General features: G+C 44.8%; 1 protein-coding gene across 1 annotated transcript in view; it reads left to right on the forward strand.

The window, feature by feature from the left end:
- Nucleotides 1-3,778: 3,778 nt before the first annotated feature.
- A2M (alpha-2-macroglobulin) overlaps nucleotides 3,779-26,842 on the forward strand; it is a 30,786-nt gene continuing 7,722 nt past the window's right edge. The window contains exons 1-23 of the mRNA XM_010003038.1: nucleotides 3,779-3,864; nucleotides 5,322-5,505; nucleotides 6,485-6,644; nucleotides 7,542-7,594; nucleotides 8,128-8,148; nucleotides 8,503-8,671; nucleotides 9,899-9,983; nucleotides 10,810-10,933; nucleotides 12,153-12,267; nucleotides 12,465-12,574; nucleotides 13,079-13,237; nucleotides 14,628-14,855; nucleotides 15,195-15,258; nucleotides 15,439-15,581; nucleotides 20,013-20,162; nucleotides 20,804-20,974; nucleotides 21,488-21,629; nucleotides 23,345-23,453; nucleotides 23,782-24,010; nucleotides 24,281-24,407; nucleotides 25,022-25,143; nucleotides 26,256-26,307; nucleotides 26,779-26,841. Coding sequence (XP_010001340.1) covers nucleotides 3,779-3,864; nucleotides 5,322-5,505; nucleotides 6,485-6,644; nucleotides 7,542-7,594; nucleotides 8,128-8,148; nucleotides 8,503-8,671; nucleotides 9,899-9,983; nucleotides 10,810-10,933; nucleotides 12,153-12,267; nucleotides 12,465-12,574; nucleotides 13,079-13,237; nucleotides 14,628-14,855; nucleotides 15,195-15,258; nucleotides 15,439-15,581; nucleotides 20,013-20,162; nucleotides 20,804-20,974; nucleotides 21,488-21,629; nucleotides 23,345-23,453; nucleotides 23,782-24,010; nucleotides 24,281-24,407; nucleotides 25,022-25,143; nucleotides 26,256-26,307; nucleotides 26,779-26,841 — 2,866 coding nt within the window. The remainder of the gene's footprint in view (nucleotides 3,865-5,321; nucleotides 5,506-6,484; nucleotides 6,645-7,541; nucleotides 7,595-8,127; nucleotides 8,149-8,502; nucleotides 8,672-9,898; nucleotides 9,984-10,809; nucleotides 10,934-12,152; nucleotides 12,268-12,464; nucleotides 12,575-13,078; nucleotides 13,238-14,627; nucleotides 14,856-15,194; nucleotides 15,259-15,438; nucleotides 15,582-20,012; nucleotides 20,163-20,803; nucleotides 20,975-21,487; nucleotides 21,630-23,344; nucleotides 23,454-23,781; nucleotides 24,011-24,280; nucleotides 24,408-25,021; nucleotides 25,144-26,255; nucleotides 26,308-26,778; nucleotide 26,842) is intronic.

The following is a 26,842-nucleotide window of genomic DNA, read 5'->3' on the forward strand; positions in this document are numbered from 1 at the left end:
AAACGTGTAATTTGCTTTGGGGCCAAGTTTCTGTGGCAGACTTCATCTTTTAACAGTAAACAGGAGTTCAAGGTTAGGCAAAAGGAAATGAACACTGAGAATATGTAGGAGGAAAGTCTGTATAAAATTCAATGGTTCTGGGCTCTTTACACAAATCTGTTGGTGCGTGCATTTCCTGCCCTGCCCTGATTTTACCTTTAATTGTTAATCCCTTAATCCCAGGTTGCTCGCTAGGGTAGAGTGTTAATAAGATACCTTCCTACATAAAGCTCTGTGTAGGAAACTCCAAGAGGCTGTGGTGCAGTTGGTTAACATATATTGTCCTGAGAAATGTCTGTTGAAGAATCTGCCCAGGGCCCTTGAAAGCAGACTTACTTCCTTGTTGTGTGTGGCTGTTATTCTAGGCGTGATCTCCACACACCTGGAAAACTCTTTTCCACCCAAAGATTTTGTTCCAGCAAAGGAAGAGAAATTTTATAATTTGCCAAATAATCCTATTTATCCTAATATATTTGTATTACATTACAGTTTATTATTATCCGCAGTTTAGTGGTAAATGTTCTGAGCTGTGTTTTTGTTCTGGGAGAGACAGGGTGAAGAAATGAGCTGATAGGAACCTCCTGAAGTTCAACAGGCGAAGGTCATAATTCTGCATGTGGGGAGAAACAACCCCCTGCACCAGTACATGCTGGGGGTCCCCCTGCTAGAAAGCAGCTTTGCAGAAAAGGACCTGAAGGCCCTGGTGACCACCAAGTTGAACGTGAGGCAGCAACATGCCCTTGGTGCAAAGGAAGTGAATGGTGGAGGGAGATGACCCTTCCCTTCTACCCAGCACTGCCACACCTGGAGTACTGTGTCCAGCTCTGGGCTACTCAGTACAAAAGAGACATGGACATACTGGGAAGTCCAATGAAGGGCCACAAAGATGACAAAAAGGACTGGAGCATCTCACATATAAGGAAAGGCTGAGAAAGCTGGGATGGTTTATCCTAGAGAAGAGAAGGCTGAGGGGAGATCCTGTTTAAGTATTCATAATGTATATATATATAAAAGGAGAGAACTAGGCAGCATGGTGCATAGCAGGGAAGAGCTGGTGAGAAACAAATTGATCCAAACATCCGAATTTTCACCTGAAAATGCTATATCAGGGAGTATTACAGGTAAGTTGGAAATCATTGTTATTGGGATTAATACTGCAGTGTCACATGTAAATAAGTGCTACAAACAACTGTGATATCACAGAGAAAATAGAAGCAAGATCTTGTTTCCAGAAAGAAAATTGCTGTTTCCCCTCCCAGGAAATTTATTTTCAAAAAATGGAAATTGTCCTTGCATCATCTGGTTGAAAGAAGTAGATTAGTGCAGTTTTGACCAACCCAGTTGCAGCGAAGCAGCCAGTTCCTCACACTGCCAGTCCCAGAATGCCTTCAGTTGCAATCCCACTGATGAGCTCTTCAAACATGGCCTCTCAGTCTCATCCCAAGGAGATGCTCAGGAAATGTAAAATAAATATTAGATTGCCTCAAAAATTAACTGTTCTTTGAAGGAAAAGGATTTTCAGCTGCAGATTTTACTGGTAATTATTTGCATAGCTCCCCTCTGTTGGTTCAAGTTTTCGCAATACTAAAAGGATCTGAAGAAAGTCTATTCATTTTTTTTTTCATATCTATTCAAATATTTTTGACAGAACTTTTATTTTCTGTCTAGAGCATGTTGATGTAGTCAGTTGATATATACTTATTTTCTTGGAAGTACATTCTTCTTGGGTGAACAGTGTAAGCAGTGATGAATAAATACTAGAGGAGCATGGCTGGCAGCAGTCCTGCTTTAAGTGAAAGGATAGACTAGGTTAGTTACAGAGCTCCCTTGCAACCAGCACTTCTGTGATCCTATCAAGGAATGCAGTAGGATTCCTTGTTCAGGTACAGGATACTTAATGGTGTTTTTGCACAACTGGGGCACCCGTCCCCTTGAGCTGTGCTAAATGCCAGAACTTAAGATTCACTGAGGGAAATCCAGGAAATATCTCTGAAACACAGTCTCCTCATGGATAGTCCAAAACCTTGCAGTTTTTTTGGGGACCTCAGAGGAAACCCTTCAAAATCTCATTAAAAAACCCTACAAAACCCCTTGGCCTTCTCAGTTGTCTCACAACAGATGGAAATGTCAGGAAAGAGAGAGAGAAACCTCATTGTCACTGCCTTCTCCATGCCACCACCTACAAACTGAATCACATGGGCCATGCAGAGACACTTTAAATGAGGCTGCTGAGCCCAAAGTTGCTACTGGGAGTGGAACGGAGGCCAAGCAGCTTGAGGGCAGACTATAAAAGTCAGTTTGTTATCTGTGCATGTTCATTGGTACTTACTGGAATTATAAAGCTTTAAAATGTTGCCTCCCCCCTCCTCCTCTGCCCCCCCAGCTCATTTGATTGAAAACATTTCTCTTCAGTTTTTGGCTACACAGCACATTTCTGACCAAAGTCCTGAGGAAGGGGAGCTGGCACATGAGCGGCGTGCGGGGCAGCCCTCGCTTCCTCTGCTGCCTGCACTTGTGCACCACTTTCTTCTAAGGTTTCTGTTCCATCGGCCAGGTTCCCAACCTCTTTGAACCTAGGTAAACAGTCATCTTCAGAAAAGTTTTGACCACCTCATGTAAAAATATTCTTCTCTGCGGATGAGGCAGATCTTCCTGGGTTAAATTTATTTTGGACAGGCAGACCAATCTTTAGGCACCCGATGGAGAAAGCAAAGCACAAGCCTGGACTGTCTTTTGTGCAGTCCCCAAGGAAACTGGATGTGCACTGCTACCCTCTCCTTTCCCAGACAGGTCACTGCAGGGCAGAATGAGGTCTGAAACGAAGGTTTGTTATCTCATTGCCTTTGTGTTTCTTAACTCCAAAGTTCCTGAGCTTGTCAAACTTCTAATAATTCGAGTAAGAGAGAGGAAGGAGAGACAGATGATGATTTTATCCTGCACCCTGTATACCTGGAACAAGAACAAGAACCAGTACAGGCAAAGCAAGACCCAGGCCACGTCTGCTCTGTTATGTGAGGGTAGCTGCTGCTCTGTGCAACTGGTTAATATGTTACGTGCTGTTAAAGGGTTGAACTTTTGGCAGCCTTCCACCATGTCACTGCCCCTGTTGCTGTCAGGGTGAAGGCCAGATGATCTCAGATGACCTGATTGTCCAGGTGCTCTTTTCCTGGCATTAGTACTAGTGGGCCAGGAATGGAGAGCATGAGAGCAGGGTGGGGTGGAGGGGGAAAGTGTTCCGAGTTTGCATTCCCTGTTTTAGCGGATTCTGCAGTAATGGGGGGGTTAGGCACACCCACGCTTCTTTCCCAAATCCTGGCTCAACCTCCACTTCCACTTGGAAGGAAATCAAAGTGCTCCCACCCCTCCTGCAGCCTCTATGGCCAGCTCCATGCGGGGAGCCCTGCCAGGAGTGAGGGCCTTCCCTTTACCTCTCTCTGTTCAGCGCTCACCTTTCCTCCTCTTCTGCCTGCAGACCAGCCCAGGAGAGAGGCAGCTCCAGCCCGCTGGGCACCCTCCTGCTCCCCCAGAGCTGGCTCTCTGCCCGGGCTGCCAGCTGCTGGTTCCAGCTCCTCCTTTTGCCGCTCTACCCGTTTCCGGAGAGGCCCTGGCCCCCAGCCTTGATCTCCTCCAGCCCCAGGGCTGTTTGCAGGGGAGAGTATAAAGGAGTTGGCTCGGAGAGCAGAGGGTGAGGACAAGCAGCACCGGACCAGGCCTGACCCACCAAGTCCTGCTCTGCACCATGGGGAAGGACAGGCTGCTCGTCAAGTCAAACATCTTCCTCCTTCTCCTCTTCCTTCCTGGAGACGCCTCAGCCACCACTGAGCCGTAAGCTACGTGTGGGGTCTCTGGGCAGGCAGGAGACCCTGGTCCTGTATCTGTTCTGTGTCTCTTCTGTCTCCTTCCTTTTACCCAGAATAGAAACCAGGGCTGGGTAAACTGTATTCTACGAACAACAGCTCAAGTGCTTCAGGGGGACCTGAAACAGTATGTGAGACTGAGGTATCAGCAGAACTTTGGGGCAGGGGGGGATGAGGGGGAGCGGAGAAGGAGGGAAAGGTCTATGAGAACACCTTTTGCTGCTTCAGAGAATTGCCAGCATTTCAATAAAATGTTCTGCACGACATTGGTTCTTTACTTAAAAGGCAACCTTTGGTAACTGTTGACACATTTAGTTTTTCTTAAAAGACAGAATTTTTAAAAAATACAATGAGAGGCTTCATTTTGGGTTGACTACCTTATTTCTAGGTTGAAATGCCCAGGAGATGAGAGTGCTTTTTTGATTGATAATGAGAAAAAAAGGAACAAATAACAAATCTGGCATGATCAAAAATGGCTTTATTTTTAAATTTCAATTTTTCAGCTCAAATAATGGAATAAAAATCCCCTTCTCACCCAGGTTTATGTAGCACTGTAAAACTGTGACTTCAGGTCAGTAAGGGTATATTGTACTGCACCCCTTCTTCACTCCTTTTTGCTGTGTTTGTATGTGAAGGGAGTATGTGTTATGTGCATGTGTGTGCAATGGCAGGAGCAAAACACGAGGGGTCCTGACATCCCATAGACTTTCTCCTTTGGATTTTTGGCAATGTCTTTTCTTCTAGCAAAGCAATGCTGTGCTGCAGTGCTTTTATCAAACGCAGGGTAAGCAGACAGGAGGGTTGGGATTTGAGGGGCCAGAGCTTTCTCCCTGCACTCCAGCTGATTAACCTAAAGGTGTCAGAGCGTCACCTATGCTAAAGGCAATGCCTTAGGTTACTGCTGATGTGTTGAGGGCTCTTCTTCCAGCTGCTCGCTGTTCTGGGGATGCCCATCAGAGGCCAGTCCCAGACCACCCAAAAAAGAGCACTGTTGCCATAAGGCAGATCAAGTTTGATTCCCAGATAGAGTTCTAGGCCCTGGGACACCACTGGCAAGTTTCTCCACTTCAACTGAGGCTGAGCAGGGACCCCCTGCTTGGGCTGAGCTAGAGGGACTTGATTCCCTTAAAAACTGAAACTCGGTTCAGTGTTTTTGCTGAAGATCTGGCACCATGCTTTGGCAGTTTTGGGTCATGAGTAGTGCTAGAGATGGTCTGCAGTGTGTAGTCAAAGGCATTCACTAGGTACTAGCACTTGTGTGGCTTCTGAATACCACTAGCAGTGTCTAGCAAAGGAGGCAATCGACCTTTCCCCACTGTGCTGCTGTTGTGCCAGAACTTGGAAAAACATATCCCTTCCAGATGTTTGCATTGAGGATTTCCTGTGGTATTTTACTCTTGAGACCAGCCCCTCTGCTTTTCCTAGGCAGTATATGGTGCTACTGCCCTTTCTGATACACACTGATTCTCCTGAGAAAGTCTGTGTTCAGCTGACCCACCTGAATGAGTCGGTGACGCTCAGTGCCACACTCGAGTATCACGGGGAAAACAGGAGCTTGATTGATAATGTGGTGTCGGAGAAGGACGTGTTCACCTGCATTCCTTTCTCTGTAAGTATCTTATCCTTGTGGGATGATCCCTTGTGTCAGGGACAAACTGTAAAGTTTGAATAGTATGAATAGTAATGATTAGAGAGAAACTGCAGATATTCACATCCATCTTGGCCAAAGGTATATTCATATCTATCCTCAACACCTTCTCACTGCTGAGGTCTTCTTAGCCTGCTACCTGAATGAGAAATGTGGAATCCTGGGAAGCTAGCCTATCTCTAGGACAGGAGCTGGAGAAACCCGAAGAAGTGGCTTTAGTGTTGACATTCCTAACGATGGCTTCTTGTTTTGGACATCAGATACTTTTTACCTTGTACACTGAATTAATGTGAGAACATAGAGCTATGATTTCCTGTGTCTGAAAAAGAGAGTGAAGCAAGAAAGCCATCACATATTGTATCTGATAGTCCCAGAGTCTATAATAAGTAATGGGTGACCAGGAAAACTAGGTCATCTGGCTCAGAGTACAGACTATGTCTTTGGCCTGGAGGCTGAAAAACTGGCCTTCAGTTCACTGAAAAGGTTGGCATCCATGTCTGGGTTTGTCAGATAAAGGATGAGGATTTAATTTTGTCACTTGGAGAGAGATGTATCTTACATGTCTGGTTTGGACCAGGAAATGTTCTGCAAGGACTAGGGATATTATCTGAAAGAGAAGATAGATTATTCTATTGCCCCTGTGAATGTCAAAAGGAAAAGTTCACAAACATTTTTGTCAGGGCTGTAAGAATTTATTAAAATTGAATGGCAAAGCTGGGAGTTTCTTTGCTCACAATACTTGCACAACCACTGTTCAGCAGTAGGAATGAGCAGGAATATGGGACAAGGAAAAATCTGTCTCTTGTTCCTGATGATGGTTTCCCTCACCTCTGTGTTGGGTCCATCAGGATTATATTAGACCTCTTATTTAATGAAGGCCCATTCAGATCAGGAAGCCCTTAACGGTGGTTTGTAATATAGTTGCCTTCTTACTCCCCAGATACCAAAAGCAACAAGCCAGTCACCAGTCACCTTTATCACTGTGATGGTGAAGGGGGCAACACTGCAGTTCAGGAACCGCAAGTCAGTGCTGGTCAAGAACTCTGAGAGTTTGGTCTTCGTCCAGACAGACAAACCCATCTACAAGCCCGGACAGACAGGTACAGGGAATTGGGTTGGTGTGGACTTTGGCAGCAGAAAATCTAAGGAGATTTGCATTTGAAGCAAGAACTCCTACTAAAACTCCTGGGATGCGCTGGCTGGATGATGCTTCAGTGAGGGTCAGAGCAGCAATGTTATGGCTGGGGCACATGTTTTTAGTGTTCTGTGTAGGAACAACTTGGGGAAACCTAAGATACATCCAAGTGCCTGGGGCATATGCACACACTCCCTTTGTCACTGGAGGCTCTGTTGTGTTCCATGCAGTTGTTCTGCATGAAAAGCAGAGAAAGGCTGGGTATTTGTCCTACAGAGAACAGGGCCAAAATTCAGACTAAGTAATGAAATAGCTTTCAAAGTGGCAGCTGATTTTGCTCAATAAAGAGAGAGAACTATATAAGCCATTATTTCTTCTGGGCCATTGATCCCTAAACTTGGCCTGGACAAGAACTAATGTCCTAAGAGATGCTTGACTTCTCTGTCTATCCAGAGCCAACATAAACTTGCAGCCAAGTGCTGAAATAAATTGCTTGCATTCACCCTTCCTAAGAAGGCAGTCTAGTTATAACAAAATTAGAAGGCCCATGTGACTCTCAATGAAAAAATGTATCTTGAAAAGTAGATAAAGGCAACCTAAATTTAACTTTGGTCCCAATTAATGAAATTTCCATGTTTATGATTAATTAAATGTTTACACTGCCATGCATTTGCTCTTACCATCCATTTATTAATGTAATTTGTTACCTGAATAATCTTCTAGCATGACTTAACTTTCTAGTATATGGAATGTCTTTAGAAGAGAACAGCTCTGTTCTCTGTTGTAGCATTTATTTTTACAATTGATGGTTTCTGATTGGTGACTGCACTGTGGAACCTCACTGTCTGCCTTTCTCCATCAGTCCTGTTCAGAATTGTTGCTCTGGATAAAGACTTCAATCCCTTGAATGAGGTGGTAAGTGTGATAATTCCTTTTCACTACTTTCTTGGCCTTAAAACATCGTTATGGGGAAAAGGAGGATAGAAGTGTCTTTTGGGGAGAATTTTCAGTACACTGAGACAGTTGTGCAATTTCTGGATTACCTTAAATCTTGTTAACAGGGTCTGTTCTTCAAATTTATGCATAAGGCTGCCATCTGCATTCTAGGAAATGCTTGGCAAACTGCAAATGGACATAGCTGGTGTAAACACCTCAGCAGTGAGCAACTCTGCATTATCACAGTGTACACCTGCTGTTACTAGTATTGCAGATCATACAGAGTTAAACGTTTAAGCTGATTTTTCTGCCTGAGACAAAGGGTTGCCCTCTCCTCTTGATGTACTTCAAAATGCTCTGTTGCTTCATAGCAGGGACTTTCTTTCTCATCCCACTGGTTGGTCAGCTTGTTCCCTGAAAAGTAGTCTTAGCCCTGGTCATAGGAGCGTGTTACTTGCATTCTGTCTAAATCTGCATTCTAAACATGCTGTTTCCTTTCTTCTTTTTTCTAGTTTCCTCTGGTGTATATCGAGGTACGTACAAAAATTCAGTTCATGCTCACACCTATCACACCTTCAACACAGGCAGCATAACTACCAGTTGTGATTCTTTTCTATTTTATGTATATGCAGATCCATGACATTAATTTGAATATGCAGAGCTTTAACTCATATGGTGGCAGCTATGTACTCTGGGCCCAGGTCACAGCTCCTTCTATTGTCCAGCCCTGGGCTCTCCACACCACTCTGCAAGTGCTCCTACTCCTACCCTGCAGCGTCCTGAAACACTGGGGCTGGGCCTCCCCTCACTGCTTTTGCTAGTGCTTTTAGTTTTCACTGCAGACTCCCACTATTCTCACAGTCTCCTTGTGGTCTCATTATCTGCAGGACCCAAAGAAAAACCGTCTGTACCAGTGGATGAAGGCAGAGTTAAAGGGGGGATTAATCCAGCTGTTCTTCAACCTCACCTCTGAACCTATGCAAGGGACCTACACAGTGGTGGCACAGAAGGAGTCTGGGAAGACAGTTCAGCATAGTTTCTCTGTGGAGGAGTATGGTAACTGTTGCTGCAGTTTCAAGTTCATATCAGCTAGCCCCATGGGACATGAAAGCTTTATTGAACAGGGTGGTAGATCTGACCAAGATGTTCAGCATGGCTGGAAAAATGTCTGTGTGTCCTCTCCCTCTCAAGCATCATCCCCTTCTGAGATGTGAAGACTGTAGGAGCTGAGCAACCTGTCTCCACTCCTCCCAAGCTGTGCAGCACAGCTCTTCTGGCTGCCCACCTCAGCATGGCCTCCATCAGGAGGAACAAACCTGCTAGAATCAGTCTATCCACAACCCTCACCTTCTTTTAGAGGTGGTTTAAGGCCACAGCCTCATCTCCAGCTGGCCACACACCTCTTAAGTGTCATGCTGTGTGTCTGGATCTACCCAGCCTGAGGCCCAAAGTCCTAACCTTTTGGTGTAGTCTGGGGCTGTCTGTAAATTCAGATCTTGCCTGTCGTCCCTCATAAGCTGAGCCTGTAGCTCACATTGTACCTTAGTGCCTTAACCTCCCTCTGGTACTTTTTTTAAGCCAGTTCCATTTGCTTGGCTAGAAAATGTTATCCCTATACTCACTTCCATATAGTTACAACCAGCATAGCCTCCCACCTCATCTGCCAGCTGCAGACCTTGTTACATGGTCTGACATGATCTGGCGTATATACAGCAGAGGTGAGTCCTGGAAGATGAGTCTGGAAGTCCTTTGACCTGTTTCAATTGCATTAGTGTCCTGTGCCCTGAATCCCTCCTAGGTCTCCCAAGACAGTCACCCTCCACTTTCCCTCCTGCAGCTGGGTTTGGATGTGAAGTCACCCTGCATTAAGTCATCGGGAAAGCTAAAGGGTCTTCCTGTTTTGCAAATTGGAAAGACATAGATGCTTTGGAAATGCAGAGATCATGCTGCAGTCCTAGCTCTCTATGTTTGTAGGAGACCTCTATTGACTTACCTCTCTATTTTACTGTACCTTGCTGCTTAGATAACCTATCTAAGAAGCTGCAGTGTTTTAATAGCTAATGTAATAATCCTCTCTTCTTACCTGGCACATTGGTTGGCTCAGTGCCTGTTGTTTTCACTGACTTCACTGGGATGTGCAGGTGATGGAAGCCTCTGTAATATGACCATTTACATGCAAAATGCTTTCAGGACATATGTAAAAATAGCCTCAGAGCAGCCTTCATGCCTCAGTGTTATGTTATTCTCCACCACATAGACTGTTTTCCTTTGTTTCTGCCGCAGTGCTGCCAAAATTCGAAGTAACAGTGAAAATGCCCAAGGTGATCACCATTCTTGATGAGGAGCTGAAGGTGACAGTTTGTGGTCTGTGAGTATAATTCTCTCAAGTCCTTCTTGATTTCAGTTTTTTCTTCAGCTGCTTATGAAAGTACAGTTGCGAGGCTGAGATATGATACTTCATTTTATTTCTCAGTAATTTTAAGGTCCCAGGACCAAACAGACTACATCTACCATTAGAAAAAAGGCAACAGTTATTGCCTGGGGCCTTTTTTTTGTGACTAGTAGAAACATATTATTGTTCTGGGTTTTTTTTGGGAATTTGGGTGTGGGATTTTTTGCATATTTTGGAGTCACAGAGGATTTAAGACCAGCTGCAGTGCTAGGGAAGAGGTCCTCAGTTTAATTTACTTGGGAGTGAAGTTTTAACTATAGCCTTTGCTTCTCAGTGCTAAGAGAAGTCCTAAGTGATGCAGCTGCCCTGTTTCCTTATTGGATTCTGCATGGCTTGTTCCACATACCCTGCAGGGAGAACCAGGAAGGGCAAGCCAAAAGACCTGGAGCAAATGCACAGGCAGACCAGTTTAATCAGAATTGGGTGGTAGGGTAGATATTTGCAACATATTCTCCAAGGTGAGTGGTACTCTCAGCTAAATCAGCATTAGAGTAAATTATTTCTGCAGACTTGTCTGTTATTGCCAGGGATGCAATCAGGACTAGATTTGCCCTCATTGCCAACCTTGATCCTGAAATGCTACCAAATTTCTTTCTGCTTTTATTTCCTATGATGACCATACTGTACCCTGGGGTCAGCTCTAGGGAAGAGTCATAACTCCACTGGGGGTGAACTAGTAATTTTTCTCCATCCCTCTTACATTCCTAATGACTGTTTTTCTTTCAATCCTTCCTGCTGGTAGATACACATTTGGAAAGCCTGTTCCTGGCCTTGTGAGCTTCCGTGTCTGTCGGAAGTTTGAAAGTCCAGCCACCACCTGCTATGGTGAAGAGGCCAAGGCAGTGTGCAATGAGTTCTCTGGGCAGGTGAGTCAGGATTACTCTTGTGGGTAGACTGATAGGAGAAAGTGTAGTTTATTAAGCATACCTTAGGCACAGGCACAGGCTTGATGTGACAGAGAATGTACAAGCATGAGTGTGGAGAGAGGAGAGACCTCATGTATTTAAGGAAGCCTGAAGAAGGAGAGAAGACTGGGTGCAAGATGAAATGTGAGAAGTAAAAATACGGGGAAGAGCAGTGCAGTACAAAAGATGTGTGTAAAGGCAAGAAGCTGATGGAAAAGGAAGAGATGAAAGGAACAAACAAAAAAAACGTCAGATGGAGTGTAGAGTATAAGAGAGAAGTAAAATAGAAAAGGCATGAGCAGTGCAAGCAGAATTGGGTTTGGCTTTCATGAGAGGCAGTGTGTGGGATCAGAAGGTGGTGTTAAGAGGCAGGAAAGGAACAAAAAACAGGTGAGGGTGATGCAGAGAAGAATATGGGTTAGGCAACAATTTTTAAAACCCTCCAGCTTTTTTCACTCTTCAGCCTGGCAAGTGTACAAGAGCAAAACTGAATGGTGGTTGGAGTGCTAGGTTAATTCACAGAAGCTGGGGTAATAGCAACTGTGGAAATATATCAGGACAGGACAGCAAGCAGAAAACATTCTTAATGGTTCTTGGGGTCTGCTACAGTATGATCATCAAAAGTGCCTCTGCCACTGCTGTTGTTATCCATGTTAAAAGAAATTATGAATGCTGTGGTGCTAGCCTCTGTCCCAGGCATCCCTTCTTTGTGGAGACCTGCCTTGTACAGGAAGATGCCAAAAAGAGGTGGCAAGCTTTGGAAATACTTTTCCAGCTGTCATCTTCTTTCTGTACATAGACAGGTTTTGATTTAGGTATTGCTTAGATGCCTTTTGCATTTTAAGTCAGTAGATATATTCTACTGTGCATGGTGCCTGGCAAACAATTCCTCTGTGTCATCCAGTTGAATAATTCTCTGTGCTTCTGTAGGATTTCAAACTTCACACACACATACAAAAATTGTCTCGGTTGCAAACTCATTTCCCTGATGTTGTTGCAAATATTTCAAAATGCTCCTTTCTAAGTTATGTGCTTTTCCAGTTTTGATAAAAACAACAAAGGGATCTGTTAACCTATGAGTTTCTTTTCCAGTTCAGGGCAACACACAGTGGTAGATTCAATAAGCTGGATAAACATCATGTAGATGAGACTATAATGGTCTTGCATTTTCCTCCAACAGACAGACAACTATGGCTGCATTTCTGAAGTGGTAAAGACAAAACTATTCCAGCTCAAGAGAAGTGGATATGAGAATAAGCTCCATGTGGAGGCTAAGATTAAAGAGGAGGATACAGGTATGAATCATCTAGATTGAAAAGCCATGTAATAAGCCCAAAAGAGACAAGCAGAATGGCCTGCCAAGTAGGGGTGAGGGAGAAAAACAGACTTTTGCATCAACAGAATTACTTGTTCAGCAAAGGAATGTTGGCTTGGAGTAAAAGTTACTCTAGTCAGGCAAAGGCAAATTAATTCTTCATTATTCTTCCTGCAGGAGTTGAGTTGACTGGAACCAGCTTCTCTGAGATCACAACCACCATTAGCAAAGTCATCTTTGAGCATTCAGACTCCCACTACAAACCTGGAATCCCCTTCTTTGGGCAGGTAGGAAAACGATGAAAAATGCGATGCCATGTGTGCCAAATGATCATGCGACTGAGCTTCCTGGACAGATACATACTTCCCCTCTGCAAAGATACAGGACCTTAGTGCTGCTAATCCCTGTGGGCCTCCTCTCCTCTGCAGGTACTCAAACTGGGGAACAGCAACTGAGGGCACAGCTCTGCACAGTTCTACTTACCCTCCCTGTCCTTGTGCTTCCACTTCTCCACTCAAGTAAAATTCCACTTTTTCAGTCTCCTGTAGGAGGCCTAAAATATGAGTGCATGTCAATCCCCATATCAACTTCTCTGATCCAGAGGTGGAGACAATAAAGGGTCAAATAAATAAAATTCAGAAAAAGATAGCTGGTGTGCATGTAAAGTGCAATGGATGCTTCCTCGTCTGACATGAGCCTAACATCCTTCTGTTCATCATCAGCCTTCCATCAGTCTGTTCAGGTGACAGGCATTCCTCTCCTTCTATATTGTACTGTTTTTACTCCTCCAGGTGAAACTAGTGGATGGATCTGGTGCTCCAATTGCCAATGAAATTGTGAGGATTTCTTTAGAAGGAGGTCAGCAAGACAACTACACAACAGATGAAGAGGGAAGGGCATGGTTTGCCCTGAACACTTCCATGTTGGACTTTGATTCTCTTTCAATTAGGGTGAGTTCTGTGGGCAGAGGAGGTGATGATGTGACCCTACAGGGCTGAGAGGGGAATATCTCTGAAGTTTCTGCTGTATATGAAAAAGCACTTAGCTTCTTGTTTCTGGTTGTTTGTGCCAATCTTGACATTAGTGTGGTGGAAACAGCTGTACAGCAAATCAGGTTGCCATTTCACAATTGCACTTAGTTTGTAAGCATTTGATTTCTGCTTCGCAATAGCAATACAGGGTTAGGAGGAACATTAAGAGATTATAATAGTCCATTGTGCTCTAGGGAATCACCAGCCCTACCTATACAAATCAGTTTCAGGAGTGGGTCTGATGCCCATGGTGCTGTTAGTGCTTCAGTGTCTTTTCAGATGAATGATTTTCCACGTATCTCATCTAAATATCCGTTCTGGTCAGGTAGGGCAATCTGCAGCTCTCAGGGTTTAGTTTACCATTCCCTGCCATAAAGATAAAAGAGTATGAACCAGTCACAGAAATTCTCTCCCTGGTGTAGAACTAGCTAATCTGGGAAAATAAAAGTGCTGCTGAGCATCCTTTTGTTAGTGAAAAATGCAATATGTTAGTAATATGCACATTTTGTAGTATCTCACCCTGGAATAAGGCATATTGCCTGGAATTATATTTGCTTTTCTACCTACAGTTCTCTTGTCACAGATTAGAACCATTAAAATTATCCAGAAGTTGATACTAGGTGCTTGAAGTTTTCAGAGATTTGCAGGGTAAAGAAAAGACAAGAATACCCAAATCTAGTGAGGAAGATAAGGAAGTAAGAACACATGAGGCACATGAAATGCTGAAGTAGCACCCTTCTAAATGTGAAATATCTTCCCCTTACTCTCTTTTTTAAGAAGACCTGTACTTTCCCAGTTCCCTAGTGTTCTATTCAATTTCAGTTTTGAATTGTCTGGTCGAGACTTTTTCTCCTTTTCCGGAGAAAAAATCCTTAGCTTGTCCTTGGTCCTTAGCTCATCCTTAGCTTGATCTTAGCTCTCGTAATCTCAGAAAGGAATAGTACTATCTCTTCTATGGCACCTGTAATGAGAAGAAAAATCAGCTTCTGTCTTCTTTAACAGGATGTTAGAGAGGACAAGGCATTAAGGTAAAGAGTCCTTGATGTGGTACTGATAGTAAATAAACAACTGATATGGTCCAGCTTGTTGGAGACAAATTCCAGCTTCTCTGAAAGTGAGATCATTCACAGTGACTTGCTAAGGATGCCACCACCTTGTCTTGCATCTTCCAAACTCACGGGGTTTTTTGTAGACTACCTTGTTGCTTAAATTGAAAAAATACCAAACCTTTAATATTGGGCCATGGGTTTTGGGTCCAGTTCAGCCACTGGTGTTTGAGGATCCGTGTGTGCATTTTCTCATTTTCCAGGCAATTCATAAAGTACAGCCCTACTGCTATGACCATTCCTGGGTTGTTCCACATTATGTAGAAGGCTACCTTCCACTGAAGCGCTTTTACTCTCCAAGTAAGAGCTTCCTCAAAATTGAGCCCAAGTCCCAGACGCTGAGTTGTGGCTCCTCCACAGAGATCCGGGTGCACTATATCATTTCTCCAGAAGCCATAGGAGGGCAGAAGAAAATTGTCTTTTACTACCTGGTAAGCTTTTGCCTGCTTACAGTGAGGTTGTCCCTGGTAATTGTAGGAAGGCCAGAGATGGAAGTTGTGGTTTGTGGTAGCAGGTTTTAACCACTTTCCCATCACCCTTCGTATGTTCTTTTCCCACAAAAAGAAGGGTCTGAGTTAGGAGCAGAAAAGTAAGGATGTTATAGTGCCCACTGGGTGAGCACTGGGATTCCACTACAGGGAAGCAGAGAGTAGCTGAGGAGGGTGTGACCAGCAAACATACAGCTCAGTTGCCCTCCTTTCAGGTTTCCCCTCATCAGAGTCTGGCTCATGCATAACCTCAATCACAGCAAGGCTTCTTCTTTCATTCAGGTGGTAGCCAAGGCAGTCATTAAGCAAGTGGGCACCCACATTCTGGATTTGGACCAGAAAAGTGGTGAGTTCCTCTCCCCTCCTTATTGCTGTCCTGAGAGGCTGGGCAACTGTGGCAGACATACAGGTCTGGAGTTTCATGATGTCTAGGATGAGGTTCAGCATGAAGTCAAACCTAGAATTTTGGCTGCTCCAAGCACAGGTTTCCCGTACCTTAACTTTTTGCTCTTGTCTTGCTTGCTAGCCAGTGGGGTCTTCTTGCTACAGCTGCCTGTACAGGCTGATATTGCTCCAGTGGCCCAAATGCTTGTGTACACCACTGCTCCCAGCATGGAGGTGATTGCTGATTCAACCAAATTCAATGTAGAAAAATGTTTCCGCAATAAGGTAAGTGTCCACTTCTTGAGGGAGCAGTGCCCATGACTACAGCATGGCCAAGCTAATTTATTTAGTTTTAGCCAGGCTAAACTCTTTTATTTAGATTAACTAACACTGGACAAGCCACCTATCGATTGCTCTAGGTAGCTGCACTGCTTACTGGTTTGTGCTAGCTTGGAGGAGATCAACTGTTGGAAAAAAGATGCTAGCTAGGTCTACACTACTAAAACTCTTCTTAGCAACTGGGCACAGTCACCTATCTCACAGATGGTCCCGGGTAAGAAAAAGGGAGCCTGCATGTCTGACGTCATATATGTCACTCCATTTCCCACAGCCTCATTCCAGCAATAAGGTGGCTGCTTGTGGTGGTCACAGAGCAAAAATGGAACACACACAGCCCCAATCCAGAAACTAATACTTGTAAAATCTTTCAACTCCTGTACATCTCATCCTGTCATTTCAATTTCTGTTGTATGTAAGTGGAGATAAACCTTGCCTGAACCTGCTGAGCAATGCACAGTCCTGCTTCAATAGCAATGGTGAGACTGAAAGAGTAAAGAAAAATTAAGCCTTCTTTCTGTGAGCATGTGAACCACTTTTCTCTTAAAGTCCCACATATTTCTTATGTGAAAGAACAGATGGATGTATGAGAAGCCCTAAGAAAAGAACAACCTTATAAATTCCCTCCAAGCCTTCAGAACAGTAGACAGGACACTGCTAAAGATCATCCCTTGTCTTGCTAAAATCCAAGCTAAATGACTTGTTGAGAATGGTGTCACTGTAGGAACTTGGTCACCTGAATTTTGTTCATCTATTAAAGGTCACACTATGCACTACGCATTATGTTCTGAGCACAAGTTATGTGCCAAGTGATTTACATGCTTTCCATTCCTTTCCTCTCTAAAACCATCCTGACTTCAAAGCTGTTGGCAGGCTAGATAGAATTTGGGATATCTCTATGCTAGACAGTTTTTCTAGTAGCAAGCTTGCTACAGCCTTTGTTCTGCTGCTTCCTGAAGAATGGACCGTTCTTTCTGCAAAAATATTAAGACCATTTTTGCAGTCTTAAGATTATGAGTCCACCCTGAGAGAGGTGTGGGGAGTGTCAGCAGAAGGCATGCTGTGGTCTGTCTGGGACATGACAGAGACTGGCAGCTGATGCTGCTTTGTCAGGCAACATGTTTACTCCAGGGATGCTTTGATCATTGCTTGTTAGGACAGGGTTTGTAGTGCTGAGAAGAGGGAAGATTTATGGAGGTCAGACATCCTACTACAAAATTGCTGTGGTTTGGGCCCAACATGACATTGGAACAGCCCCATGGCCGCTCACACAACACCACACACACACACACACACTTCGGGATGGGGAGGACAAAGCTCACGGGTTGAGACAAAGGACAAGGAGGGATCTTCACCAGTTGAGGTCCTGGGCAAAACAGACTCAACTTGGGGAAAAACAGTAATTTAAGTTCACACTAATCAAACACAGGACATAGAAAACACCCAGAGCAGGGCTTGCAGATGTTACCCCACCCCTCCCTTCTTCCCAGGCCCCAATCCCTTGGTTCCCGGTTTCTCTCCCTCCTTCCCCCCAGCAGCACAGGGGGACAGGGGATGGGGTTTAGAGTCACTTCACAGGCTGGGGGTTCCTGCTGCTCCTGCCTCCTCAGCAAGAAGGATTCCTTACAGCCCTGCCCTGCTTCCCCACGGGGTCCCTCCCATGGCACAGAGGCCTCCACCAACCTCTCCTTCCTGAGTCCTTCCCACCAGGTCCGGAGCTGCTCCAGCCTGGGCTTCCCACAGAGTCACGGGGGCTTCGGGAACAGCCACCTCCCCTGGCCCGGGGGCTTCCACAGCTGAGCTGCCAGCAAACCCTCTGGCCACAACATCCAAGCCCACGGGCCAAGTTCAGCCCTCCTGGCGCCTTCAGAGAATGTCCCACCAGGTTCCTCCATGAGTGCAGGGGCACAGCTGCCATCTCGCCATGGGCTGCAGGGAAACTGCTGCTGGGGCACCTTCTGCCCCTGCTTCCTCACCAACCACCAGCACAGCTCTCCTCCAGCTCAGCTCTTCTCCCCATAGTGCTTCTGTGCTCAGGCGCTTTGTTGATTCTTTCGTATGTTAATGGCAGAGGCACATCTATTGTCCCTCTAATGGCTTCTTGGCTGGTTTTGGAGCAGGAGGAGCTTTTCAGCTTCTTACCGGAACCTCCTGTAGCCCTTTCACTGCTACCAAAAACCCCACCAAACCAAACCAGAACATTGTCTTGAGCTGTGTGTTCAGCAGCTGGCAGTGCAGCATGGCAGGAACTGGTATAGAGGGTGAAAGTGTTGACTCTCAGCATTCATACCAGTTTGGAGGCTTCACTTCAGATTAATTTTAGTGTGCTTTTGTAGACTGAAAACCTCCAGGCAACTAGAGCACTCCTAGACCTCATGTTTTGGGATAGTCTCAACTGAAACTCCTAGCCCTCTTCTTTCTGCAAAAGCATGGCAAGCCATAGTGATGATGAAAATTATTTCAAAAGCATTCTGCTGGTCCAAACTACAATGCTAATGGAGACATCAGATTAAATTACCAGATTAGTGACCTGAACTGGGAAGGGAAAGAAAAAGACATTATTCTGACTCAGTCTCTTATTGGAGGAAAAGGAAACTATTGGCTAACTCACTTAATTTAGAAACTTAAACCACATGTCCAAAGTTGATGCTGAGCTCTCTGAAGGATCTACTGTTCAATCAGTCCTTTTTTTCTTCCTTCTTTTTCTATGTAGCCTATTGATTTACTTGCTGGCAGCACATTCTGCAACTTCTAGATAATACTTTTCAAACATAAATGTGCCTAAAACATAAGCAAGGTGTTATCTTTCTTTACACTGTAGATACATTAACACTCTATCTGACATGGATACTTGCATTAGCTGTCAGCTGGAAGCTTTTCTGTCTTCAGAAAAGCCCATCACGTAAATTCTGGTTCAAATCTGGTATCAACAAAATCCCTCTAAACTTACTTTTCTCTGAATATAGTATTCTTCAAATCCCACTTCAGACAACAACCAAGATGAGCTGAACAGAGGGAGGCTTTAGACAGCTGGCTCCTACTGTTGCAAATGCTGCTGCTGAAATAAAGGTGGTGTTATGATTTGATGAGGTTTTCTGAAGTGCAGTGCCTTTCTAGCTGCTTGAGTTTAATTGTACATGTTCCTGTGAAGGTCAAACATTTAGCTGCTCCTGCCTCCTCAGCAAGAAGGATTCCTTACAGCCCTGCCCTGCTTCCCCACGGGGTCCCTCCCATGGCACAGAGGCCTCCACCAACCTCTCCTTCCTGAGTCCTTCCCACCAGGTCCGGAGCTGCTCCAGCCTGGGCTTCCCACAGAGTCACGGGGGCTTCGGGAACAGCCACCTCCCCTGGCCCGGGGGCTTCCACAGCTGAGCAATCAGAGCCCACTGGCAGCAAATCCTCTGGCCACAACATCCAAGCCCACGGGCCAAGTTCAGCCCTCCTGGCGCCTTCAGAGAATGTCCCACCAGGTTCCTCCATGAGTGCAGGGGCACAGCTGCCATCTCGCCATGGGCTGCAGGGAAACTTCTGCTTGGGCACCTTCTGCCCCTTCTTCCTCACCAACCGCCAACACCGCTCTCCTCCCGCAGCACAGCTCTTCTCCCTTAAGTGCTTCTCTACTCAGGTTTTGTATCAGCTCTTTGGTATGTTAATCGCAGAGACGTATCTATTGTCCCTCTAATGGCTGGTTTTGGAAGCAGAGGCAGCTCTCAGCTTCTTATCGGAGCTACCCCTGGTGCCCTACCCCTACTACCAAAAAAACCACCAAACCACAACAAAAATAATGAGAGATTCTGATGACAATTTCTGCTAGCAAGAGCTTCCAGGGCAGACGTTGGTAGGGAGTTGCTAGAGTTGCAAATTAGGTTTTGGAGAAGGCACACAGGTCTGGGCAGGACTCAACCACCAGGCCAGTCCTTCAGAATCATTACCAGGCAGTAGATACTGCAGTATTGCTCTCGGGCATCACTGCCTCTCATATTAGCAAAGAATCTGCTTAACCAGGTTACAAAGCTTTCTTTCCATATACAATATCTAGGTTCAGTAGAGAGACTGGACTTAGTTCAAGACCACGCACAGCTGCTTGAACAGATCTAGCCACTGTGTGGGCTTATCTCAGCAAATTCACAATGGTCAGAAAACTGAAAACTGCCCTAAAAGTTTTCTGAGCAAATGTGATGCCTGAAGATGCCAAGAACCGTTTGTGCCGGTTTCTCTGGCACAGCAGGAAGGAAACCCCGGTTTGCAGTAGCGTGGCAGAGGGGTGGTGCGTGTCCGTGCAGATGTGGGCTTTGTGAGGTTGGAACTGATGCACTCAACTTGAGGAAAAAGTCCTACAAGGGTCGGGCATCTGTGACACAGTTTTTTCTGTGGCTACAGGTGGACGTGAGCTTCTCTCCTTCTGAAGGCCTGCCTTCCTCTGATGCTCACCTGCTGCTCAGAGCCACCCCGAACTCCCTCTGTGCTGTCCGTGCTGTGGACAAGAGCGTTCTCCTCATGAAGCCAGAAGCTGACCTGTCACCCAGCTCTGTGAGTGCTTAATCTGTAGAGCAGCTTGGAGCCCACTCAGAGCAAGTGCAGCTGGTGTGGAAACCCTCATGTCTGTGGTGATACAAGGAAAGCTGCCCTGTGCTGTTTCTTGTCTACCTTCACTAAGCAAATAGATGAGAACTGGGCAGCAGCTGTTTCTTAGGGGTTTTGTGTGACTGTGGGGATGGCGGTTAGGGAGCTCATTTAAGGGGATGGCTTCTCTTGGCCAGAGCCAAACACTGTTATGTATCTGATGATAATTTTTCTGTTATTCTCTCCAGTCATGGATTAATTTTCTTGGAGTAGCATCTGGAACTGTCTCATGCCAAGCAACAAACAACAATCTCAGAGTAGGGAAAAAGTACTACAGATGGGCTGGCCGGTGTAATTTTTTATATATTTGAGCCATAATAACCAAAGTAATATGCTGCCCACAACATGAGAGGCAGCATCTCTAAGTTTGGTTCTCTCATTTGTACTCAAATTCCCATTGCTCCCACCACAGGTAGGACCATGGGAATGTGGATTTATGTGCAGCTGACTTTACTGTTATGGTGCTTGCATCCAACTGCTTCAGTTGTTGTTGTGTTTTATGACAATGGACACTGAAAGTGCCAAATTCCCTGGCTTTTTCTGCCTAGGTGTATAACTTACTACCAGTGAAGGAACTGAGTGACTATCGCCATGGTCCAGACATACTCTTGGATGAGCCCCTAGAGGACTGTGTCCCCTTGAAGAAGGTAGTTCTGAATGGGATCACCTATTCTCCAGTAGTGGAGACAAATGAAGAGGACACTTACAGCATCCTAAAGGTATAGCCCTCTTGCATGGTTAGGGAGTAGAGTGGGAGAAGGACTGAAAATACTTAAGCCTCAAAATGCTCAAGCCTTCTGTGGCATATATATATATGTATGTATATATACACACACACACACCCCTCCCCCCACCCCCATATATATGTCCTATATATATACCCTAAATAATCCTACAGTTACCCAAATTAAATCAATACTTCCTTCAGCTGCATTGCAGCCACAGACATTTCCTTCCAGGGAGGAAACTCTACCTTCTCCCTGGCTCATCCTGACCCCTAGGCTGGAATTGTGCTGGAACCAGTGCCCTAGAAACAGGAAACATTTTGTCTTGTGGTCTATCTGAGCCACCCAGGCACCCATACCCAAGGTTGGGGGATCATCTAAAGGTCCAGTCCATAGACAGTAACAGCTCCTCCTTTTGAGGCATTAAAATACCAGTGTCAGGTCTGCTGTGTTAACTTCAACAGGAAGCAGTAACAAAAAAAAACATTTTGGACTTTTCTCCCATAGGAAATGGGTTTAAAGGTTTTCACAAATACCAAGGTGAGGAAACCTTGGTATTGCAGCACTGCAGATTACATGCCTGGACGATTTGGCCTTGCAGCACCTTCAGTCATGTCTGGAGCACCTATGTATGCAATGAGGACAAGCGGTAAAGGAACTACCACTTCTGTTCTGAGGAGAGATCCTGTCTGTATTTTGGGGTGAATACTTAAACAAGAGCTGGGATTGTGGACCGAACCCTTGAAAGTAGTACCAAAGTGGTGGATTCAGAGGTGTTAACTTCTGCATGACTGTAGGGCTTATTTCTTATCTCTGTTGCTGGTTTGTTATAAAGGTCTATGGGCAGACTTTGATAACTCCACTTGAGAAGCCAGCAGAACCAGGTAGTTTTCAAAGACTGGCAAAGCAGGGGATATTATTCTGCTGCTAAATTCTCAGTTCACTAGAGCTTTAACAGTAGTTTTCTTTTCCCAGATACCACTTGAGGGGTCTCCAATACCATTTTCAATCTGTTTTCATTGACTCATCCTGTTTTATGTATGGTCAAAACCAGATGAAGTGAATGACAAAATTTTAAGTGACAAGCTGGTAGACTTTCGGGGCGTAGAATGATAAGATGCATGTGGCAGAAGGGCAATTTCTAAGGGCTATCCCAACTCTTAGGCTGTAGATGTTTGTATTACAACATTGGCCATATCATGCTCCAGAGTCACATATTAAGGAAAATACCCTAGAAGATCTAGGTTATTGTAACTGGATAACAAATTCAGAGAGTTTTTCCTTGGCACAAGAACCTGTGCTTTTGTACATGTCCAGTTTTAAGACAATTTCAAATTCTGACACAAGTTGCTAAGATGAAGAATGCTTTTAAATTATTAAAGATGCTTTTAAATTGTTTTAAAATGAAATAGACAGCAGTAAGGAGACTCAAATATCATGATAGACAAAGTAAAGCAAGCCACCAGTCACTCTTGCTAGGTGCTATGTGATACAGCTCTGATTCATTGCATCTTTCACTTGTGCTCTGAGTGCGTTGCACAGATAGTATGGAAACTTGCTGGCTACACAGTTTTTATCTAAAAGTAGAAATGAATTTAGCCAAATTAAAGATGACCAAATCTAGAATTCAGTTAGTAACTTTTCTTCTTTATCTTTTTGGGTGGATTTCATTTTTAAAAGCCAAGCAAACCAAGTCCCACCCACCCCATCTTTGTTTTCCAGTTCAAAAGCAACGTAAAACAAAGGCTAATTTTTCACCAAAATTTATCCCAAAGTCAGAATATTTTCTGGGGAATAATTTTTTCATGGGAAAATTTTGAGTCAAGAAGTCTATTTTTACTCCTCTCAGATTCCAACTGCCTGCTTTTAGTTGGAGCACCTTCAACCTAGTTCTTGAGGAGGCCATACATTTGGAAGGGGGGTGATTTCCTGAGTCACAATAATCCTACAAAAAACACTGCCTCGGAGGGATGTTCCTTTCCTAGATGGCCTGGTAGCATGGAGAAGGATGTCATGATAAAACTGTACCTGAAAAGGAAAAGACTGGTGGCACAGAAGGTCTTAAATATCTCTCTGCTCTAACATCCTTCCTGTAACATTTTGAAGTGCTGCTGCACAAACTCTGAGGTTTGCCAGAGACTAGCAGGAAATAATAAAAGGCTAATTCTTGCTCCTAAGCAGGATCCTGAAACTTCACTGCTGTGGTTACCAGTGCTCACTACAGCCACAGCAAACACCTGCTGCTAGCACAGCTTATGATTGCCACAGATTGCTGCTTTCTCAGATTGAAATGTGATGCTGATATAGACCTTGCTCCTTTGGAATTATCAGTAGTTGATTCCTTTTCCATCTCTTCACATTCAGGCCCTCTGGGACCTGGAGTTTATGCCACAGCAAACAGTCCTGTAGAGGTGACAGAGACAGTCCGGAAGTATTTCCCAGAATCTTGGATTTGGAGTTTAGTATCTATAAGGTGAGCACCTTGGACTAGTTCCTTCCTTTATAATTAACTAGTTTTGTAGGGTGAAAACATGACTCCCCACACATTTGCCAAGCCTTTTCAATGCCAAAAAGTCCTTCATTATTGGCAATCCTCTGAGATGGAACTACCTTTAGCCATGATTAGATTTCTCCAAGGAGTGGTCAGGGATCTGAAAGAATATATAAGGTGGCTCTACAGTAACATACATACTGTGCCTCATCTTTCACACAGGCAGTACTGTTCAGTAGGCCAAAAGGGGTACAGTCACCAAAATGTCATAAAAATCATCCTTCTGTCCTTGCTGTCTGTGCTTCACCAGCTCTGAGGGAAATGCTGCTCTAGATGTGACCATCCCCGACACCATCACCGAGTGGAAAGCCAGTGCATTCTGCACTTCAGCAGACAAGGGCTTTGGTCTGTCCCCAACAGTGTCCCTCAGAACCTTTCAGCCTTTCTTTGTAGAGCTCACCATGCCCTACTCTGTAGTGCGTGGTGAGTCTTTTGTGCTGAAAGCCACTGTTTTCAACTATCTGACCACCTGCATCAGGGTAAGGAAGTTTTAAATCTGTCTCTGTATTTCTGTACCTTCTTGTTTACCTCTTGTCCTAACGTAGCCTTCTTATGTTATCACTGAGTAGCCCTAGAACCTTCATCCCTTAAATTCTTGTGTTATTCCTCCTATTTACCCTGAATGCAGAACCCATAATGCCAGCTCCCTGCTCCTTTGCTTCTGAAGAAGTAGCTATTGCTGTGTCCTCTTAAGTCCATGTCTCTCACAACCACCCTTTCTTGATTGCACCTCTCTCTGCAACTGGCAGGTCAGTGTGACTCTGGCTCACTCTACTCGTTTCCTGGCTGCTCTGGTGGAAAAGGAGGAAGAATCTCACTGTCTCTGCGAGAATGGGAGGAAAACAGTGGCTTGGCTGGTGACTCCCAAATGTTTAGGTAAGGGTCTCAGGGTGCTGAGAACTGCAAGGAAGGTTTATCTGTGCTGGTCTACCAGTATCTGGTGTTAGAGTAACACAGTTTCCTGGGAAACACTGCACCTGAGTGTCTGTCTCATCTGGAGTTATTTGGGAGACAGGCTGGCAGACTCATAATGTCCAAGGGTCTGTCTGGTACCACATGCAACACCATCAAGTGTCACCACCCTTGGGCAACATCTCTGAAGCCAGAAATATTGCTGGCCAGCATGATGCTCTGTCAGCTCTATCTCTCCCAGAGATTAGACAATTGCCCCATGGGATCTTCAAACATTTTTTCACTGTTATGTGCTGTGGTGTGCATGCATGGTAGCAGTGTGCTGAACAGCAGTGAGGCTGGTGATTCTCACCACTGTGGTGTCCTAGACTCTGGAAAAGACACACCAAATTAGAGTCACCTTTCATGGCAGTGCAGCTCATCTCCAGAATAGCTATTCTTGTGGGAAAAAAAAGTAGAGCCCAGAAATGGTAGAAAATAGCTATCCATGGGCCTGCAAGTTGAAACTGCTGGAAATGGCAGTAACTGCCATTGCCTGGCACTGCCGGGCAGAGCTGGCTGACCTCTGTTTCCACCAGGGCAGGTAGAGTTTTCAGTGAGCACTGAGGCCCTTCAGAACCAGCAGCCTTGTGGGAATGCCATTGTGGAGACTCCTGAGAAAGGGCGGAAGGACACAGTCATCAGACAGCTGCTGGTGGAGGTATGTGGGGCTGTGGGAAGGGGAGGATTGAGCTTTCCCACAGGCTAGAGAGAAATTCCACAGAATGATAGATAATGTCATTTAGGCTTCCTTTCTATAAAAGGTTGGACCAGATGATCTTTGGAAGTGCCTTCCAACCTGGGTTGGTCTATGATTCTGTGAGATCACTACACAGTATGGCAATATGATGGTCTTACATCATCTTTATACTTTGGAAGGGCTGCATAAAGACTACAGCTTAATAACACAGTGCAGTAACACAGTGTCTTTCAGTACTCTGAAGTTACCCTATCCCCTACTGTAGCAGGACTGCCGCTCCAATCCAGCCTTCCCTTTATCTCCTATGTGTCACTTCCAATTTCAGTGCATCCTCTTTCCAGCTTCTCTCCTCCTTTTGAGACAGCTGTGGTAAGTTTGCCAGTAAGCAAAGTAAGCTGCCTCTACACTAGCTGAGTGACCAAGCAAATGGCCTCTTAAACTGTTACACAGTTTTGGTTTGCTACCATAATCTGGCTCCAGGGTAAAGGTGGAGGATTCATAAGCACCTATGGTAATTTGATGCCTGTAGAGAAGTCCCCTCAAAACTCCAGATATTATAAAAGTCCTTGACAATTTGCTAAAATATTACAGTTTATCCATTTCCTGTGGCATGAAGAGTCACCGAGGCTATGTGATATAGAAGGAAATATTGTGGCAGTATTGCATATCCTTTATAGGAAAATGCTAGTTTATTATACTGGATGTGGTACTCTGGCAGGTAGATCCTATGTTCTTAGCTTTTCTTTGTGTCAAAAAACCCCAACTAATGCTTACCTACTGTGTCGTATTGTGTCAGTGTCACCAGATATTACAGTGCACAACTTCCCTGCAGTGCCTCCCTTTCTTTTCCTTCCACTTCCAACACGACACCAATGATTTGGGATTATGTTTCTAGTACTTGTTTAAGTTATTATTTCAGAGCTCTGTATTTCAGGGGTTGTTTGTGACTGCCTCTCCTCCAGTTCACTTACTTTTCACATATCACTCCATCCTTGTTAAGGATTCCTCTGTCTCTTTTTAGTTCCTTTCTCACTAACTTCTCACCTCTTTTGTTTTCCTTTATCTCACCCAAGCCTGAAGGAATTGAGAAGGAAACAGCTCAGAACTCTGTGCTCTGTGTAAAAGGTAAAGCCCTCTCTCCTCACCCTCTCCATTTGGTGGGTAGGATGTAACTAGAGAAGGAAGATAGTGTTGCTTCTGGAATATTCCAGATAGGCTGTTATTTTTAAGTAACCAAAACATGCCCCAGCAGTTTAGAGCCTGAGACCTAATATGGAAGAAAGCCCTAGAGCATGGGCCAGGATATGAGGTAGGACAGATTTAGCATGACCGTTTGCATCCCTGTTCTCTTGTGTGCTGTCTTCTGTTTTCTGACATGTCCAGGAAAAAGCTGTAGATAAATGATATACAATGCCTAGCAGCGAGTAGCGGTGGCTTCATGCAGAGATGCCCTTAAAGCCAAGAAGAAATTAAGTAGCTGAAGTCAAGGCATTTCTAATCCCAAGTCTTCTTGTTGTTTCACCAAAGCCCCCTCCCCTTCCATTAGCCATTTCTTGGGACTGCACTGAAGTTGTCTGGGTCTTGTTTCTCCCTCAGGAGTGCCTGTGAAAGAGAAGTTTTCCTTGTTGCTCCCCCCAAATGTCGTACAAGACTCAGGAAG

The sequence above is a fragment of the Chaetura pelagica genome, unplaced genomic scaffold (assembly GCF_000747805.2).
Source record: "Chaetura pelagica isolate M959 unplaced genomic scaffold, ChaPel_1.0 scaffold117, whole genome shotgun sequence".
NCBI lineage: Eukaryota > Metazoa > Chordata > Aves > Apodiformes > Apodidae > Chaetura > Chaetura pelagica.